Raw genomic sequence first — 14,744 nt, forward strand, 5'->3', positions numbered from 1 at the left:
AGATTCGATGGGTCTATGCCTGTTGATGTCCTGTGGCCGAAGATAGTAGAATGGGCTGTTGTTCAATGGGTGCTAAGTTTTAGAATAAAATGATGAAAAGTTCTGGAGCTCATTTGTAGTGATGGTTGAAGATAGTGCAAATATACTTAATGTCACTGAAGTGTACACTTAATGCACAAATGATAACTTTTACATTATGCATTTTTTATTATAGAGAAACAATAATCTCAAAAAATATCATTGCCTTATCTACACTCAACCCTTGAATCACTCCTTGCTGACACTGTACCCTTCTGCTTCTTTCTCCTCTGACCTCAGGTTTAAAAATACAGCAGTGGCATCCCCACAAGCCTTAATTTAAACTCTAATGGAATGCTACAGGGTTAGTTTAGTAATTTCCTCTCCTAGAAATGTAACTTTCTTGATATATTATTTATATGCCAGTTTACTTGCCAATGCCAGCCACATACTTGAGGCATCACAGATACATCAAAAAGGAAGTCGAATTTTTCTCTGCTTAAGTTAGAGATTCAAGGGCAGATGGCATGGTACAGATGGCGGAGCCACAGACTGGGCAGATGGCTCGATCTTTATTCTAAAGTTGAAGGTGTTTGGGGGGATTTAGACCCAGTTATACCAGATCATGGATAAGTCACCATTTCTATGCAGAAAATAAACAAGAAGAATGAAGGGACTATCAAACGTGTGTGCAGGCGTGGTGCACCAGACAAGTGGAATGAAGCCCTCTGAATGTCATGAAGCCACTAAATTTATCCAGGTCAAGTTTATTACTAAGGAGTTAGTAACGTCACAGCTAGATGTCATTTCTCAGCTAGATGAACACCTACAACCTTTCAACACCCTACATATTTCCAGCCATACTCTTTACAAACAAACAAATAAACAAAAGACCCCAACCTATTCTTATTGAAGTCAGATCTAAAAATAGCCTTGATTTGGTAAATGTGGGTGTATGAGTACATACTTCAAGCTGGGTCTTTGAATTAGACCCAAGACATAAGAAGTGAAGAGACCACAAAAGGTCAGTGGAAGTACTGTGGAGAATAATGTAAGCTGTCTCCTGGCTGCATATTAAGAATCCCAATTTTAGCCTGTGAGTCTCCCTTTGCTCATGTATTGACTACTAATTGGGAGTCTAAAGGCTTTCTTTTCACTCACGTACAAGCTCCCAACCTTTTTCTATGTCCAAAGAAATACATGGACAAATGTGACATCATTTTAAAAGCTGCTGGTGACAACTGGGGACACATTCAAGGCTGTTCTGGTTCCCAGAAGCTCATCCGGTACCAGGGATTGTTCATACTAAGCCTGAGTCTAGAAACTGTAGAGATGGGCTGTTGACAGCTCTTGGATATTGTTAACTTATCAGCCATCTGTAATGTATCAGGGACAGTTAGTCTCCAGTGATACTTCACCTTTCAATGTTTAGAGATTTCTAGCTTATCAGTGGATAAATATCTGAGAAAAGAGCCTCATGTTTTTAAGAATGACAATTAGTATGGATTGCAAGTGATTTTTATTTATTATGTTTTATTTTAGGATTTAAAAAAACTCTTATATTGTAAAAGGGACCTTTTGGAAGGTATGCTCTTCTATGAATTTTAGCATGGCTCATTGTCACGTTTCAACAGGTAGACATTGTCAACACACACACACAGAATTAGTGTCATAATGATACATAATAAATAAATGAATGGATTGGGGGAGGATGAAACAATTGCTAGATATAAAAATATAGAAGAAGCTAACAGAAATGGAGGTTTTCGTGTCTATGAAATTTGCCTATATAGTATATATCTGACAATTTGTTTGATAGTCAGTAAATATTTGTTAAGCAAACAGTAATGTATTTCTATAAGTGGATAACAGAAAAGGATTATAAAACAGCGTTTGTTTTTGTTTTGTGGTTGTTTCTTCACTTACTTCACTACTATCCATTACAGAAGTAACACACTGAAAAACTTTTACAGTAAAAGAAAAGCATAAACCAATACATAAGGACAATAAGACTTTATGAAAAAAAAAAAAGCCTATGGTTCAGATTTGGAGGAAATTTCTCCAAGAATGGAGGGGTTGGAGGAAAGATCCTCATCATACTTTTGTGGATAGTCTCGGTCACCCTACACACACCTTGGGGGTTCTGACCACTTTAGAACAGGGATGCACAGACTCCTATATCAAAAGTTACCTTGTTAGTAGCTTCGAATTACCAGCCAACAATTAGCAAACTCCAGAGAAAATATCTGAGAGGGAAACGTGTCCAGATTATTTATTAGTCAAAATCAGACTGCCAAAATGTAATCAAATACAAGTACCATCCATCATAATCTCTAAGAGGCTTTCAAAAATACTCCAGATTCTTGAGTCCCAGCCCAAACCTGTCTGAGATCAAACCCAGAAATTGGCACTTTTAAAAGCATCCAAATTTAAGAAGCAGACTAGACAAAGTTTGGGAGAAAATGACAAAACTATGATATAATTACAAAATATACAAATATTTATGTAATTTTATAGACCATGGAATCCCTAATATTATAAACAAGTTTAAATTGTCTTAATTTTTGGTTCTCACTTCCAAAATATTTCATCAATGGTTAAATGCCTGTTTGTATGACTAGGGCTCGTAACATTATTGTACTGTTCCCTGTGATGTCCATTCCCCCAATGTGTTTGCTATAGGAGGCTTTTCTTGGGAGGCTGGCTTATTTCTTGATATCTTTTCCTCTTTCATTATGGAAAGTCACATTTTGAACCATGAATCTCTTATCACCAAGCTGGATACCCCCTTGTTCAGCTGCTTCTATCTTTCTAGCATCCTGCTTCAAGACAGCAGAGCCAACCACTGAGAGGGCGATACTCCAGCAGAATGTTGAATCTCCTTCAGCTACTATAGAAACTATGGTGCACAAAGAATTCCCTATAAGGACTGTTGTGGTCCACACATAGCCAGACACTTCCTGTAGAGCATGCAGCAAGGACAAGACACTACTTCCCATCAGCACAAGGGCAAGGTACCACCACAGAAAACAGGAGACAGGGAAAGAACAAAAGGTTCTTAGCTATTAAGGGCTTGTCAAGGCCTGTGCCAGAAGAGTTGTTAAATATTCCTCCTGACCTCCAAGACCAAAACAAGGGCATGGACAGAATGCAATTCAGAGCCCTGCATTTTCCAGCTGTTAAAATTGTGTAATGTCTCCTAAAATTCAAGGCCACAGTAAGGAGGAGTGAGGTCTACTAAAGCAAAGACAAAGGCACTGTTGGTATTCATGTTCTTGCTTGCTAAAAGCTTCCCTTTGTAATGGAATTCCTTTTTGTTTCTTCTGCAACTTTCTTATTATGAGAATTCACAATACTAGAAATACCATCAGCAACATTTCAACTGCAACAAATTCAACTGATGGTCAAGCTAATGTTATCCTTACTCTCACCACTCACTTTTCATGCATTTTATCTGTTACTGTTATTATCTGAAAGATAATAACATAAGAGCAACAGTGCAATAATGCCATAGTCACATTGAAAAATCAACAGTTTCCAAATAGCCTGTGCATATTCAGATTTTCTGTTGTCTCACAAGTACATGTGTTTTAGTTTATTTGGGTTGGGATGCTAACAGTAGCCATGTAATTCAGGTAGCTGACATTTATTTATTTATTTATTTATTTATTTAGTTAGTTAGTTAGTTAGTTATTCGTTCATTTATTCATTCATTTATTTATTTATCCATCCATCCATCCATTTATTTATTTATTTATTTTTGGTTTTTTTGAGACACAGTTTCTCTGTGTACCTTTGCGCCTTTCCTAGAACACACTTGGTAGCCCAGGCTGGCCTCGAACTCACAGAGATCCACCTGGCTCTGCCTCCCGAGTGCTGGGATTAAAGGCATGCACCACCACCGCCCAACTAGATTTCTTTTATTTTTATGCAATGCTTTCCTGAAAAACTTTTGCCCAATATGACAACTTCCTTTTAAACAGTAATTCATGCAGGTTCTCCTGGCGGATTGAGCAAAGACACATATTTCAATCAGTCAACTGGTTTGGGTGAGGATGGGATTCTGAATTTCTAACAAGCTTTCAGTTAATATCATTCAACAGAGCAAACATCAGGTAGAAAGGTTACTACATGTCTGGATTTTGCTGATTGAATCTTCATGTGCTTTTAACGCATTCCTTGAACCCCCGTCTTCTGAAGTGGTGCCTGAGTACAGAGACTTATTCAAACTTAAAGATCTATCTGTATAACAGGGTGTAGGTGGTGTTTTGTCCTTGTCAAGAAGGTTGTTTCTTTCTCTTGACTGCTAGTGTCAAAGCTTGTCTCTACTTACTAATAAAGGAGGTACCAAACTATGACATTCTACTCACCATCCTTCGTATTCATTCATTAGGTAGAATATTAGCATAAAGACAATCTCTCATGTGTTGTTTAGTTACTCAGTGGTGGAGCTTGCATAGAATCATGGAAAGAAGAGGGGAAGGGACTTGATCATTTTACTTTGTCTCCCAGTATTCAGAATCTTGACTTGATTTAACCAACATCTTTCAATAACAACCAGGTCTTTATTTTTGTTGGTGTTTTCTGTATCTCTCAGGTGGAGGTTGGGGTGGTTGTTTTTTAATTCATCAAAAGTTCACAGATACATCAAATTTCATGCATTTTTGCCAATCTGGCCATTTCTACCTGAAAGGTTCTTCAAGTTGGCCCCTGAATCCTTCAGATAACACTTTCTAGTCTCTGAATTCTCCCTTTCTCTTCTGTGTGACAAGATGTTCTCGGCTCAGCTTGTATATTACATTTCCTCACCCGTGTCTGTATTCAGCCATTTCTCCAAAGGTCATTGTTTCTTTTAGTGAAAACTATATTTGAAGATGATAATCTGGATGTTATGCTACTTACTGACAGTAGGTTGATATAATGGGAAAAAAATGAATTCTATAAATACATTCTTCAATATTTTCAGTTGGAAATACACACACAAAAAGGAAGACACACACACACACACACACACACACACAGAGAGAGAGAGAGAGAGAGAGAGAGAGAGAGAGAGAGAGAGAGAATACTCTATTATCTATTATTACATTGCCCCAAAAATGCCTTTCTGTTTTCAGAATTTAATTTCACAAAAAAAATAATATGAAACATTTCTGATTTGTTTCATTAAACTCTCCATGTAGACCAAAAATACCATTCTTAGAGTAGTAAATACTTTATAATAAAAAAAAAAAATCAGAACAGACCTTGGAAATACTACATAACTTCCCCTAAATCTAATTTTCTGATCCGAGAATATCTTCCTCACAGCGCTGTTAATAACAAAGCCATCACCTACCCAGTATTTACTTGAAGCTAGACACTTTATAGGCATTTCCCCCACTTAATCCTTATGGAAACATTTTCAAGTAAGTGGTATTTACTTCATTTTGTAAATGAGCACCGTTTTTCAAGGTGACACTGCCTGGTAAGTGGTAGCCAGTGTTTTCACAGAGGTCTCTGACTCCATGCTTTTAACCAAGACTTTAAAGTGTCAGGCAAATAAGAGAAAGGATGCGTGGTGCAGAGTACCTGACAGTTGTATTCAGTGGGAAACAAATGACATTAACAGAAGTAGCCTTGGTGGGTATCTACTCAGCATTTGAGATGGGAGATAGGCTGGGAAGTGGAAACATGCCAGTCGGCTCCCTGCATTACCAGGCATCTGGCCCGTTGACACTTTATCCTGTTAATTTCCCATGTCAGGGCTAACCTATGTGTCCACCATGACAGCTGCTCTCATGTTGGAGCTCAAGGTCAGCCCTCAAGAGTTCAGGCTGCCACCTTCTGTCATAGTGTCTTTTGAATACACTCAGCAAGTGGCAGACTTCCAGAGGCAAGCCTGCTTTGGCCTCTTCCTTCAGTATCGTGTGTCATTAGCTGCGACATAGCTCCTTGTTCAAAGTAAAATTCACAAAACTGACAGATTCATCTGCCTAATGTTGGGAGGCATCAGAGCCAATTACAGGATAGTTCCAGAAGGCAAATAGGGGCACTTTTCACAAAATGGGATGAAGAAAAGGGAAATAGTCTTGTCATTAAAAAGGACAAATACATTTTCCTCTCAGCATGCTCACCCCAGGAAAATTGAGAGATTTATATTAATACAGACTTTCATTATGATTGCTCTAGATAATTTCAAATTTCAAATCAAAGCATCTACCACCCACTTGTCCCCAGCAAACCTACCATTAGAGATGTTAGCTAGTGAACAGTATTTCGGATTGTAAGTGGTATCTTCATGATGATAGCAACTTGAGGGATAAACCGCAGAACTGTGACACTTTGTCTAGAGAGAAAAAACTTTCTCATTGTTTCACAAGGAGGTGTGTGTATGTGTGTGTGTGTGTGTGTGATGTTACTTCCAATCTAAGTCTTTCAATCTACTAAGGCTTAAGGCTTTGGGGACCTTGTTATATTGGGATGCATCTCATATGCTTTCAAGATTTTGCATAAGAGTGGATAATAATTTCATTGTGTTGGAAGACAAACTACTGAAAAGGCTTAGGAACACAGCCCCAACACTCTCTCCCCGTATGCCATCTCCTCTTATGCCATCTCCTCTTAGGCTAACTTCCTAAATTTAAGCTAATCAAAAACTACCCTCCTGTCTGACCCCAGTTTTAAAGTTTGGTACGAGGAACCTTCTTAAAACATCCCGAATCTCGGCAATTTTCAGTAAAGTCTCATACAATCACTGCTCTGAAACAGAACCTGGCAGGGGCAGAGAGTGGACTTAATTTTCATCCATAACGCTTTCTCAAAAAAAGATCTGAGATAAGCATCACAAAACATTAGTATTTGTTAAATCAAGATGGAAAGTACATTAATACTTTCTTATCCAATTTTTTTATGTTTATTTTATCATACAGATAGTATAAAACAAGTAGAATATATTTAAATACCAAACTGCAATTCCAAAGATTCTATTTTTTTGCTCATAAGTTTTATTACCCATTACAGTTAATAAAAATAAAAATAAAATCTAAGGCGATTTCAAAGCATTCATGTTCATCAATTACAAGGGTATTATATTCCCAGGGATGACCCTCTTTCATGAGATTTGGAGGGGCCTTTAGAACAGGAATTCCAAGAATATATTGTCATTATTTTAAAGTTTTAATCATCTGTTGTACAGCAGTGTGAATCAGGTGCCTCTTTTAAAATAAAGCAATCACCCTCCATCCTGGATAATTCTGCTAGTCAAGTCTGTTGAGTGTTTGCATAGTCATCAGATGAAACACTGTGGAAGCATTCACATGGTGTGTTTTACTTGAAGTTATTATCAACAGACCAGCAAGGCAACCCATCCTTCATCTGAACTCACATAATAAATGACTTTGGGTATGTCCTTGGTTAGTGGGACAAGTAACATCACTATAATCTCATTTTCCAGTAATGTGTATTGAGATGTGACTTGTAGGCTCTGAATTTGGCAATTGTTCATCATGTTAAATAGCAGGGACAATGACCTGTGACTTTAGAATGGCCACTTTGAGGTTAAATATACCATTAACAATTTTATGGCTTCTGTCTAGTATATTATGTGTCAAATACTCAACAAATTAGTTTTGTCAGTGTCATAGTTTTAACTAGAAAACTATTTCAGTGGAAGGAGTAAGAATGTCTGTAGTAGATGCATTTTAACTATCTCAATTTCAGTGTTGTAAAATCTCTTTCTGGGATTACTAAATGGAAAATTTATTTTTATATTATTTATTGACTATTTGTCATAGACTGTTGAATCCTGGAGATAAAGACCAAGATAATGCCAATTTGTTCAAATTCTGAATACCTAATGAGTAATAAAGAAAGATAAGTTCTTTATGTGGCTAGAGCAGCTATTAACAGACATATCACAGGAAGTCCCAACCCAATGAGCAGAAGTAAGAGTGCCTGCCTTCTTGTTCGAAGTGTATGCTGGTGAAGTGGTGCTTCATTTTGGACACTGAAGGATCAGTACTTACTTGGGGTTTCTATTGCTTTGAAGAGATACCATGACCAAGGCAACTCTTATAAAAGAAAGTATTGATTGGAGGCTTGCTTATAGTTTCAGAGTGTGTGTTAATCAGGATTCTCTAGAATAACAGAACTTATACAATGAATCTCTAAATACACAGAAATGGGATTTATTAGAATGAGCTATAGTCTGTAGTCTAGCAAATCTAACCCTGGCTTCCTTTGAAAAGAAGGTCTAAGAATCCAGTAGTTTTTCAGTCCACAAGGCTGATGTCTTAGCAGGTCTTCAGTATATTCTAGAATCATGAAGAAGTAGCTGTAATGACATTGACAATGACCTGTGCCTTTAGAGTTGTGATTGTCAGTGAGGATGAGAGCAAGCAGGCAAAGAGAGCAAGCTTCCTACTTTCCTTTATATAGGCTGGTGGCAGAAGGTTTGGTCCAGATTTAAGGTGGATCTTCCTATCTCAAAAGATCTGGATTAAAGGTTTATCTTCCCACATCAAAGATCCAGATTAGAAGTAGGTCTTTCCACTTCAAATGATTTAATTATGAAAAAAAGAAATCCCTCACAGGTGCTCCTAAACATTTGGGTTTTAGTTAATTCCAGATGTAGTCAAGTTGACAACCAAGAATAACTATAACATAGATTTAGTCCATTATTATCATGGCAAGGAGTATGGCAGCACACAGGCAGCATGATGCTAGAGCAGTAGCTGAGAGCTTTACATCCTAATCCAGGCAATAGGCAGAGATAAAGAGAGGTATGGGGCCTGGTGTGTGGGTGTGTATAACAGATCTTCCCAACAATGTCATACCTCCTAATATTTCCCTCATAACTGTGAGCAAACATATGAGCCTATGGGAGCCCATCTCATTAAAATCACCACATTCCACCCCTACCCCCATAGGTTTACAGTTATATCATAATGCAAAATGCATTTAGTTCAACTTCAAGTCCCTATAGTCTTTAAGACTTAAAACTTTCAAAGTCCAATGTCTCTTCTGAGACTCAAGGCAATTTCATAACTGTAACCCCCATAAAATAAAATAAAAAAACAAATTACATACTTCCAGTGTACCATGACACAGGATATATATTACCATTCCAAAATGGAGAAAAGGGAGCATAGTGAAGAAATACTAAGTCAAAGCAAGACCAAAACCCAAGGAAAACTTCAAACTGTGCGTTTCTATGTTCCGTGTCAAAGTGTTCTTCAGATCTCCAACTCCATTTAGCTTTGTTGACTGTGACACACATCTCTCTTTTGGGCTGGTTTCATATCCAGTCCTCTGAGGTGAAGGCCTGAGGGCTTCTAACAGCCAAAAGACCCCTACCCATAAATCCTTCAGATGAAGTGAAGCCCTGGCTGGCAGTTGGCCTGGAACTTACTGAAGTCTTGAATCATAAGCATTCAGTTAAGCTGCACCTAGATTCTTGACCCCTTTGAAACCAGAACACAATAAATATTTCTTGTTTTGAATATATATAGAGAGAGTAATAATTTGTCATGCAGTAGTAAGTCATATACACCATCAGTATTCACTCAGAGTGTCTGTATATCAAACATTGTCTGTGAAGACTTCACAAGCTGGCCACACAGAGCTGTATGTAATTATCATTGGGCCACTTTTAGAAATGGGAGTTATTTCAGCTTGAAATACATAGGAAAATAAGAATGAAGATATATAAAGTCTGTTCAGGTATGTAGAACAAGGTGATGAAATTAATTGTTGGTAGCACTGAGACAAGGGTCAGGTGGTGGTCTTTCCCATCCTAAAGCTTTCTCTCTTCACATCACTCACATATCTCTAGATTGAACATGGATATTCAAAGCAAAAGAATCTTTTGAACACCATCTTGGAGTCTTACTGCAGACCTACTGACACTCACATAACTGCTTCCAACAGGCTACCTTTCCTCTGGTCTTGAAATTTGGCATGGCCTGAGGCTTTTTGTGTGTGCCATGCACCCTTTCTTGTACCATTTTCCTTTCACTTTCCTCATGACACAATTATTCTTTCACACATTCGTAAAAATATATTCCATCGTAAGCAATGATCTACTCAGCCTCACCCTGGTGTGGAAGCTAATTTGGAGACCTAAAAGTGACCATCAAGACAATTTCCCAGGTAAAGCATGTGAGTCTTTGATAGATTAAGCCACTAAAATATTGAGTAAGTTTCTGGTAAAAAAAAAATCATATATAGGTTCAGAATGCAACAATATGTTAGAATTCTAAATGTGTGATAAGCTACATGTCAAGAACCTAAGCCATTTCTCTTCTTAACTTTGTAACACAGGTGAAGAAAACCTCTTGGCAATTTTACGCCGAAGATGGTGGAAGTACATGATCCTGGGACTCATAGACTTGGAAGCAAATTACCTGGTGGTCAAGGCTTACCAGTACACAACTCTGACCAGTGTCCAGGTAATGGTGGTTCCTCTCCTCTCAACTTTCCAGATCCAGCCCACTTTGAGTTGAATTGATTGGAAATCGGTATACTCCATGATGGGTTTTTCTTTTTTTTTGTTTCTTTTTATATCTTATTTAATTTAATATTTTTTAGTTTAAAATAGATTCTTCTGTCATACAATACATCCCAACCACACTTTCCACTCCCTCCACTCCTCCTAACTCTCCCCTACTACATCCCTCTCCCCCAGATCCACACCCCATGTGATTTCCCCTTCAGAAAAGAGCAGGACCCACCCCATCCCCAAGAGATTACAGTCAAACAGACAAAACAAGATACAATAAGACAAGGCAAAAGTCCTCATATCAAGGCTGGACAAGAAAACCCAGTAGAGGAGAAAGGGTCTCAAGAGCAGGCAAGAGAGTCAGAGATACACCCCCTCCCACTGTAGGAGTCCTGCATAAACACCAAGCTAACAGCCATCACATATGTGCAGAGGACCTCTTGCAGATCCATGCGGGCCCTGTGCTTGATGCTTCAGTCTCTGTGAGCCCATGTTAGCTCTGCTTCACTGATAGAGTGGCCCTTTTTCAACTGGTGTCGTTGACCTCTCTGACTCCTACAGTCTTCTGAAGAGTTTCCTTATCTCCAAGGGGAGGAACCTAATGGATACTTCCAATTTTAGACTCTCTGTCATGTCTGGTTGTTGGACTCTGCACCCATTCCCATTTGCTGCAGGGGGAAGCCTGTCTGATGACAACTGGACAAGGCACTGATCTATAAGTAGAGCATAATATCATTAGAAATCAGTTCATTCTTTTTTTTTTTTTTGCCAGTCGTATTTGGTTCTACTATAGGTTTCTGGGCTATCTAGTCTCCAGTTTTTGGCTATGCAGGGCCATGGGCTCTCTCTCTTGTTATGGTCCTCAATTTAAACCAGACATTGGTTGGCCACTCCCACAAGTTCCGTGCCACTTTTGTCCCAGGTTTTCTTGTAGGCAGGACAGATTGTAGATGGAGGGTTTTGTGGTTGGGTTAGTGTCTGGGTTTCATTTTCCATAGCCTGCAGAGTACCTTCTCCTGGCAAAGAGACTAGATTGTGGGGTGAAGGCTCCAAGCAGGCATCAGTTCTACCTCGCTACATTCTACGAGTTGTGTGGATGTTGTCTTTGGCCATGGGTCCCACTGCGAATTTTCAGAGAGCAACCTTCTGTCTTCACATCAGCCTGGGTTGTTAGGGATCTCCATGGGATCTCCTCGGCCAAAATTTCAACCAAATGTAACCCAGTCCCACCACTGGAAGCCTTGCCTGGCTGTAAATGGCCAGTTCAGGCTGTATCATCTATCACTTGAAGTTATCACTAAGGTCACCCTCATAGAATCCAGGAAGTTTCCACTGCACTAGGTTTTCACATCACCCTCAAGTGTACCCTAGCTGTCTCTCCCTGCCCTCTCTCCTTCTATCTTCCTTACACACCTGATGCCTCCTGTTCTCATCCCCACCTGTCCCCAGTCCACCTGCAAAATCTACTCTATTCCTCCTTCCCAGGGACATCCATGCTTCTCCATTAGAGCTCTCCCCTTTACCTAACCTTTTTGGGTCTATGGATTGAATATAATCTACATTTATAAGTGAATACATACTATGTTTGTCTTTCTGGGTCTGGGTTACATTTGCCTGCAAATTTTGTGATGTCTTTTTTTAAAACACCTGAGTAATACTCCATTGTGTAAATGTTCCACATTTTCTTTATCCATTCTTCTGTTGGGGGACATCTAGGTTGTTTCCAGTTTCTGGCTTTATGAATAAAGATGCAATGGACATAGATGAGCAAGAGCCCTTGTGGTAGGATTAAGCATCCTTTGGGTGCATGCCCAAAAGTGGTATAGCTGGGTCTTCAGGTAGATTGTTTAAAAACTAAAATTGAACTTCATTTATATGTCATTAATTTTTCCTAAATTAGGTACAATTGAACAGCTTTTTCCTCTCTGTTCTAAATATACCAAAATAATAATTTACAATGCAAAAAGTAATTCATGAATTTGAATGCTGCCAACTAATCTTGTGTCAGCAGGAGAATTATTAATAAGTATAAAAATAAACCTGATTTCATCACAACTTAACATTTTTTAGACTGTTAATAGATTTTGATTAAGTAAGCAAGCTCCTTAATAACCTTTTCTTTTAGCTTTTTAAAAAATGCATTCAATATGAAGTCTGAAGGGATATAATTTTTCCCTGAAGGAATAAAAATAAAATTCTTAGAATGTGTTATGTGTGAAGATAGCTCCTCTCCCTCTCTCTCTCTCTCTCTCTCTCTCTCTCTCTCTCTCTCTCTCCATCCTATCACACAGGTGTACACATGCACACATACAAACGCAAATACAGTTTAATCTGTTTTTGTGACTGTTGGATACTCATTTTCCTTATGACCTGAAGGATTTGGATTGCACTTGTCTCACTTCATTTTTCCTTGTGCAGAAATATTATTGGTTTCACAGCTGTTCTAAAATTCCAAGAAAAAACGTCAGACATGATTCTTCCATGAGCATGAACTGAGTGAGGTTTGACACCGGTCATCCTTTTAATTTGACATGGAGCTACAATGACCTAAATGAATAAACAAAGACACAAAGTACCCCAGTAAATATGTACAACACAGACTGGGTGAGAAGTGACTGAAACCTGGTTTCACTTTGTTATTTAGTCATGTTCCTGACTTCCATATAAATTTCGAAGATGATTTCTTGGTCCACTTTTGTGGTTATGATAGAATACTGGAGAACGACTAATTTATAGAGTATTATTGGATCATTGTACTAGAGGCCGGGGAATTCAGTATCAAAGAGTGAGAACAAGTAGAACACTAGGAGGTGGGTCAAACCCCATTGGATAACGTCTCTGATCTCACCAGTGACTGTAGCGCAGCAGTAGCCTAATCGCCTCTTAATGACTCTTGGTCTCTATGACCCTTGCAACAGCAATTTAACATTTACCTGAGTCCTGGAAGATACAGATTTGCAAGCAATAGGAGATGACCTAAAATAAAAGGAGCCAACATTTTCCAGGACTATGTCCACATGTGGTTTGTATTCTTGTTATATGTGTGCGACCACATGCATGTGTGCATGTTCACATATGTGCAGGTACACACGTGTAAAGTGAAGGGCTGATGACAACCTTGTACCACTTGCCTTTATGTGGGGACAGGGACTCTTATTGACCTGAACTTGTCTGGCCAGCTATGCTGACTGACCAGCAAGCTCAAGGGATCTGCTTGTCTCTGCCTCTCCAGCACTGGGATTACAAACTCAGGCCACCCTCTTCAACATTGATTTTACATGAACTCTGGGAATCAACCTCAGGTTCTTGTGTTTTCAAAGCAAGTATTTTACCGGCTGAAATATCTGTCCCCAGCCCACTTCCACACATGGTGTGATTCTGAGAGCATTTGTGGGCTAAATTCCAGTGAAGAAACACATGAAGCAAGAAGTAAACCAGTAGAGAGGATCTGAGCAAGCCTTCTTAATCTAGTCTTTACAATCCTGTGGCTTTCAGACTCACATTGGAAGGTACAAACTAATGTCCAGATGAAGAAGACCCAAAAGTCTTGCACTTTAGCACTGTCCTTTATAGAATTATCTCTATGATGTCTCTGCTCCCTTGGAGACCTTCTTTTATCCAGGTGTTTATGTATCTAGAGATTGAATTTCTTATTTCCACATTTTCCTTCTTACCATCTCCTCTACAGAAAAATAATTTACAAGATTCTTCATGCACAATATGTGCTATTTCTTCTGGTTAAAAAATATCTGGACATGCTCACATCCTAAGGTCGCTGTAAGATTTTAGACATATTCAAAACAGGAATTTGTGACTTATATTAGAATAAGTTAGAAATCATGCATAAATTAGCATTTAGAAATATATACATCTAATACAAATATGATTATAAGAGTTCCCATTTACATTTGCTTTGATTTTTTTAAAAAAATATCACCAAACTAAGAAAACACATGACAGTTGAAAGCTGTAACTGGAGAATAATTAAGCACTCATTTTCCTTTAACAGTGATCATTATGGCTTTAAAATGGAAAATCCTTTCGCTATACCCTATTTATACTAACGGTGTGCATCTACACAGTATATATAAATGATATAGGCTTTAGGAAACAGCTGCTTTATTACAAATTCCATTTTTAAAATCTTTTCTTTGTTTTCAGTGATAATTATTTTTTAAATCAAGGAGATAAAAACTCACTGGCAATGTTCTCTGCAAATGTGACATTGGGTATTCAGTACATGTTG

General features: G+C 38.4%; 1 protein-coding gene across 1 annotated transcript in view; it reads left to right on the forward strand.

Annotated features, from left to right (window-relative positions):
• Slc35f1 (solute carrier family 35 member F1) overlaps positions 1-14,744 on the forward strand; it is a gene marked incomplete at its 5' end in the record, with an annotated part of 394,539 nt that overhangs the window by 301,438 nt on the left and 78,357 nt on the right. The window contains one exon of the mRNA XM_036169346.1: positions 10,321-10,448. Coding sequence (XP_036025239.1) covers positions 10,321-10,448 — 128 coding nt within the window. The remainder of the gene's footprint in view (positions 1-10,320; positions 10,449-14,744) is intronic.

The sequence above is a fragment of the Onychomys torridus genome, chromosome 19 (assembly GCF_903995425.1).
Source record: "Onychomys torridus chromosome 19, mOncTor1.1, whole genome shotgun sequence".
Classification (NCBI taxonomy): Eukaryota; Metazoa; Chordata; class Mammalia; order Rodentia; family Cricetidae; genus Onychomys; species Onychomys torridus.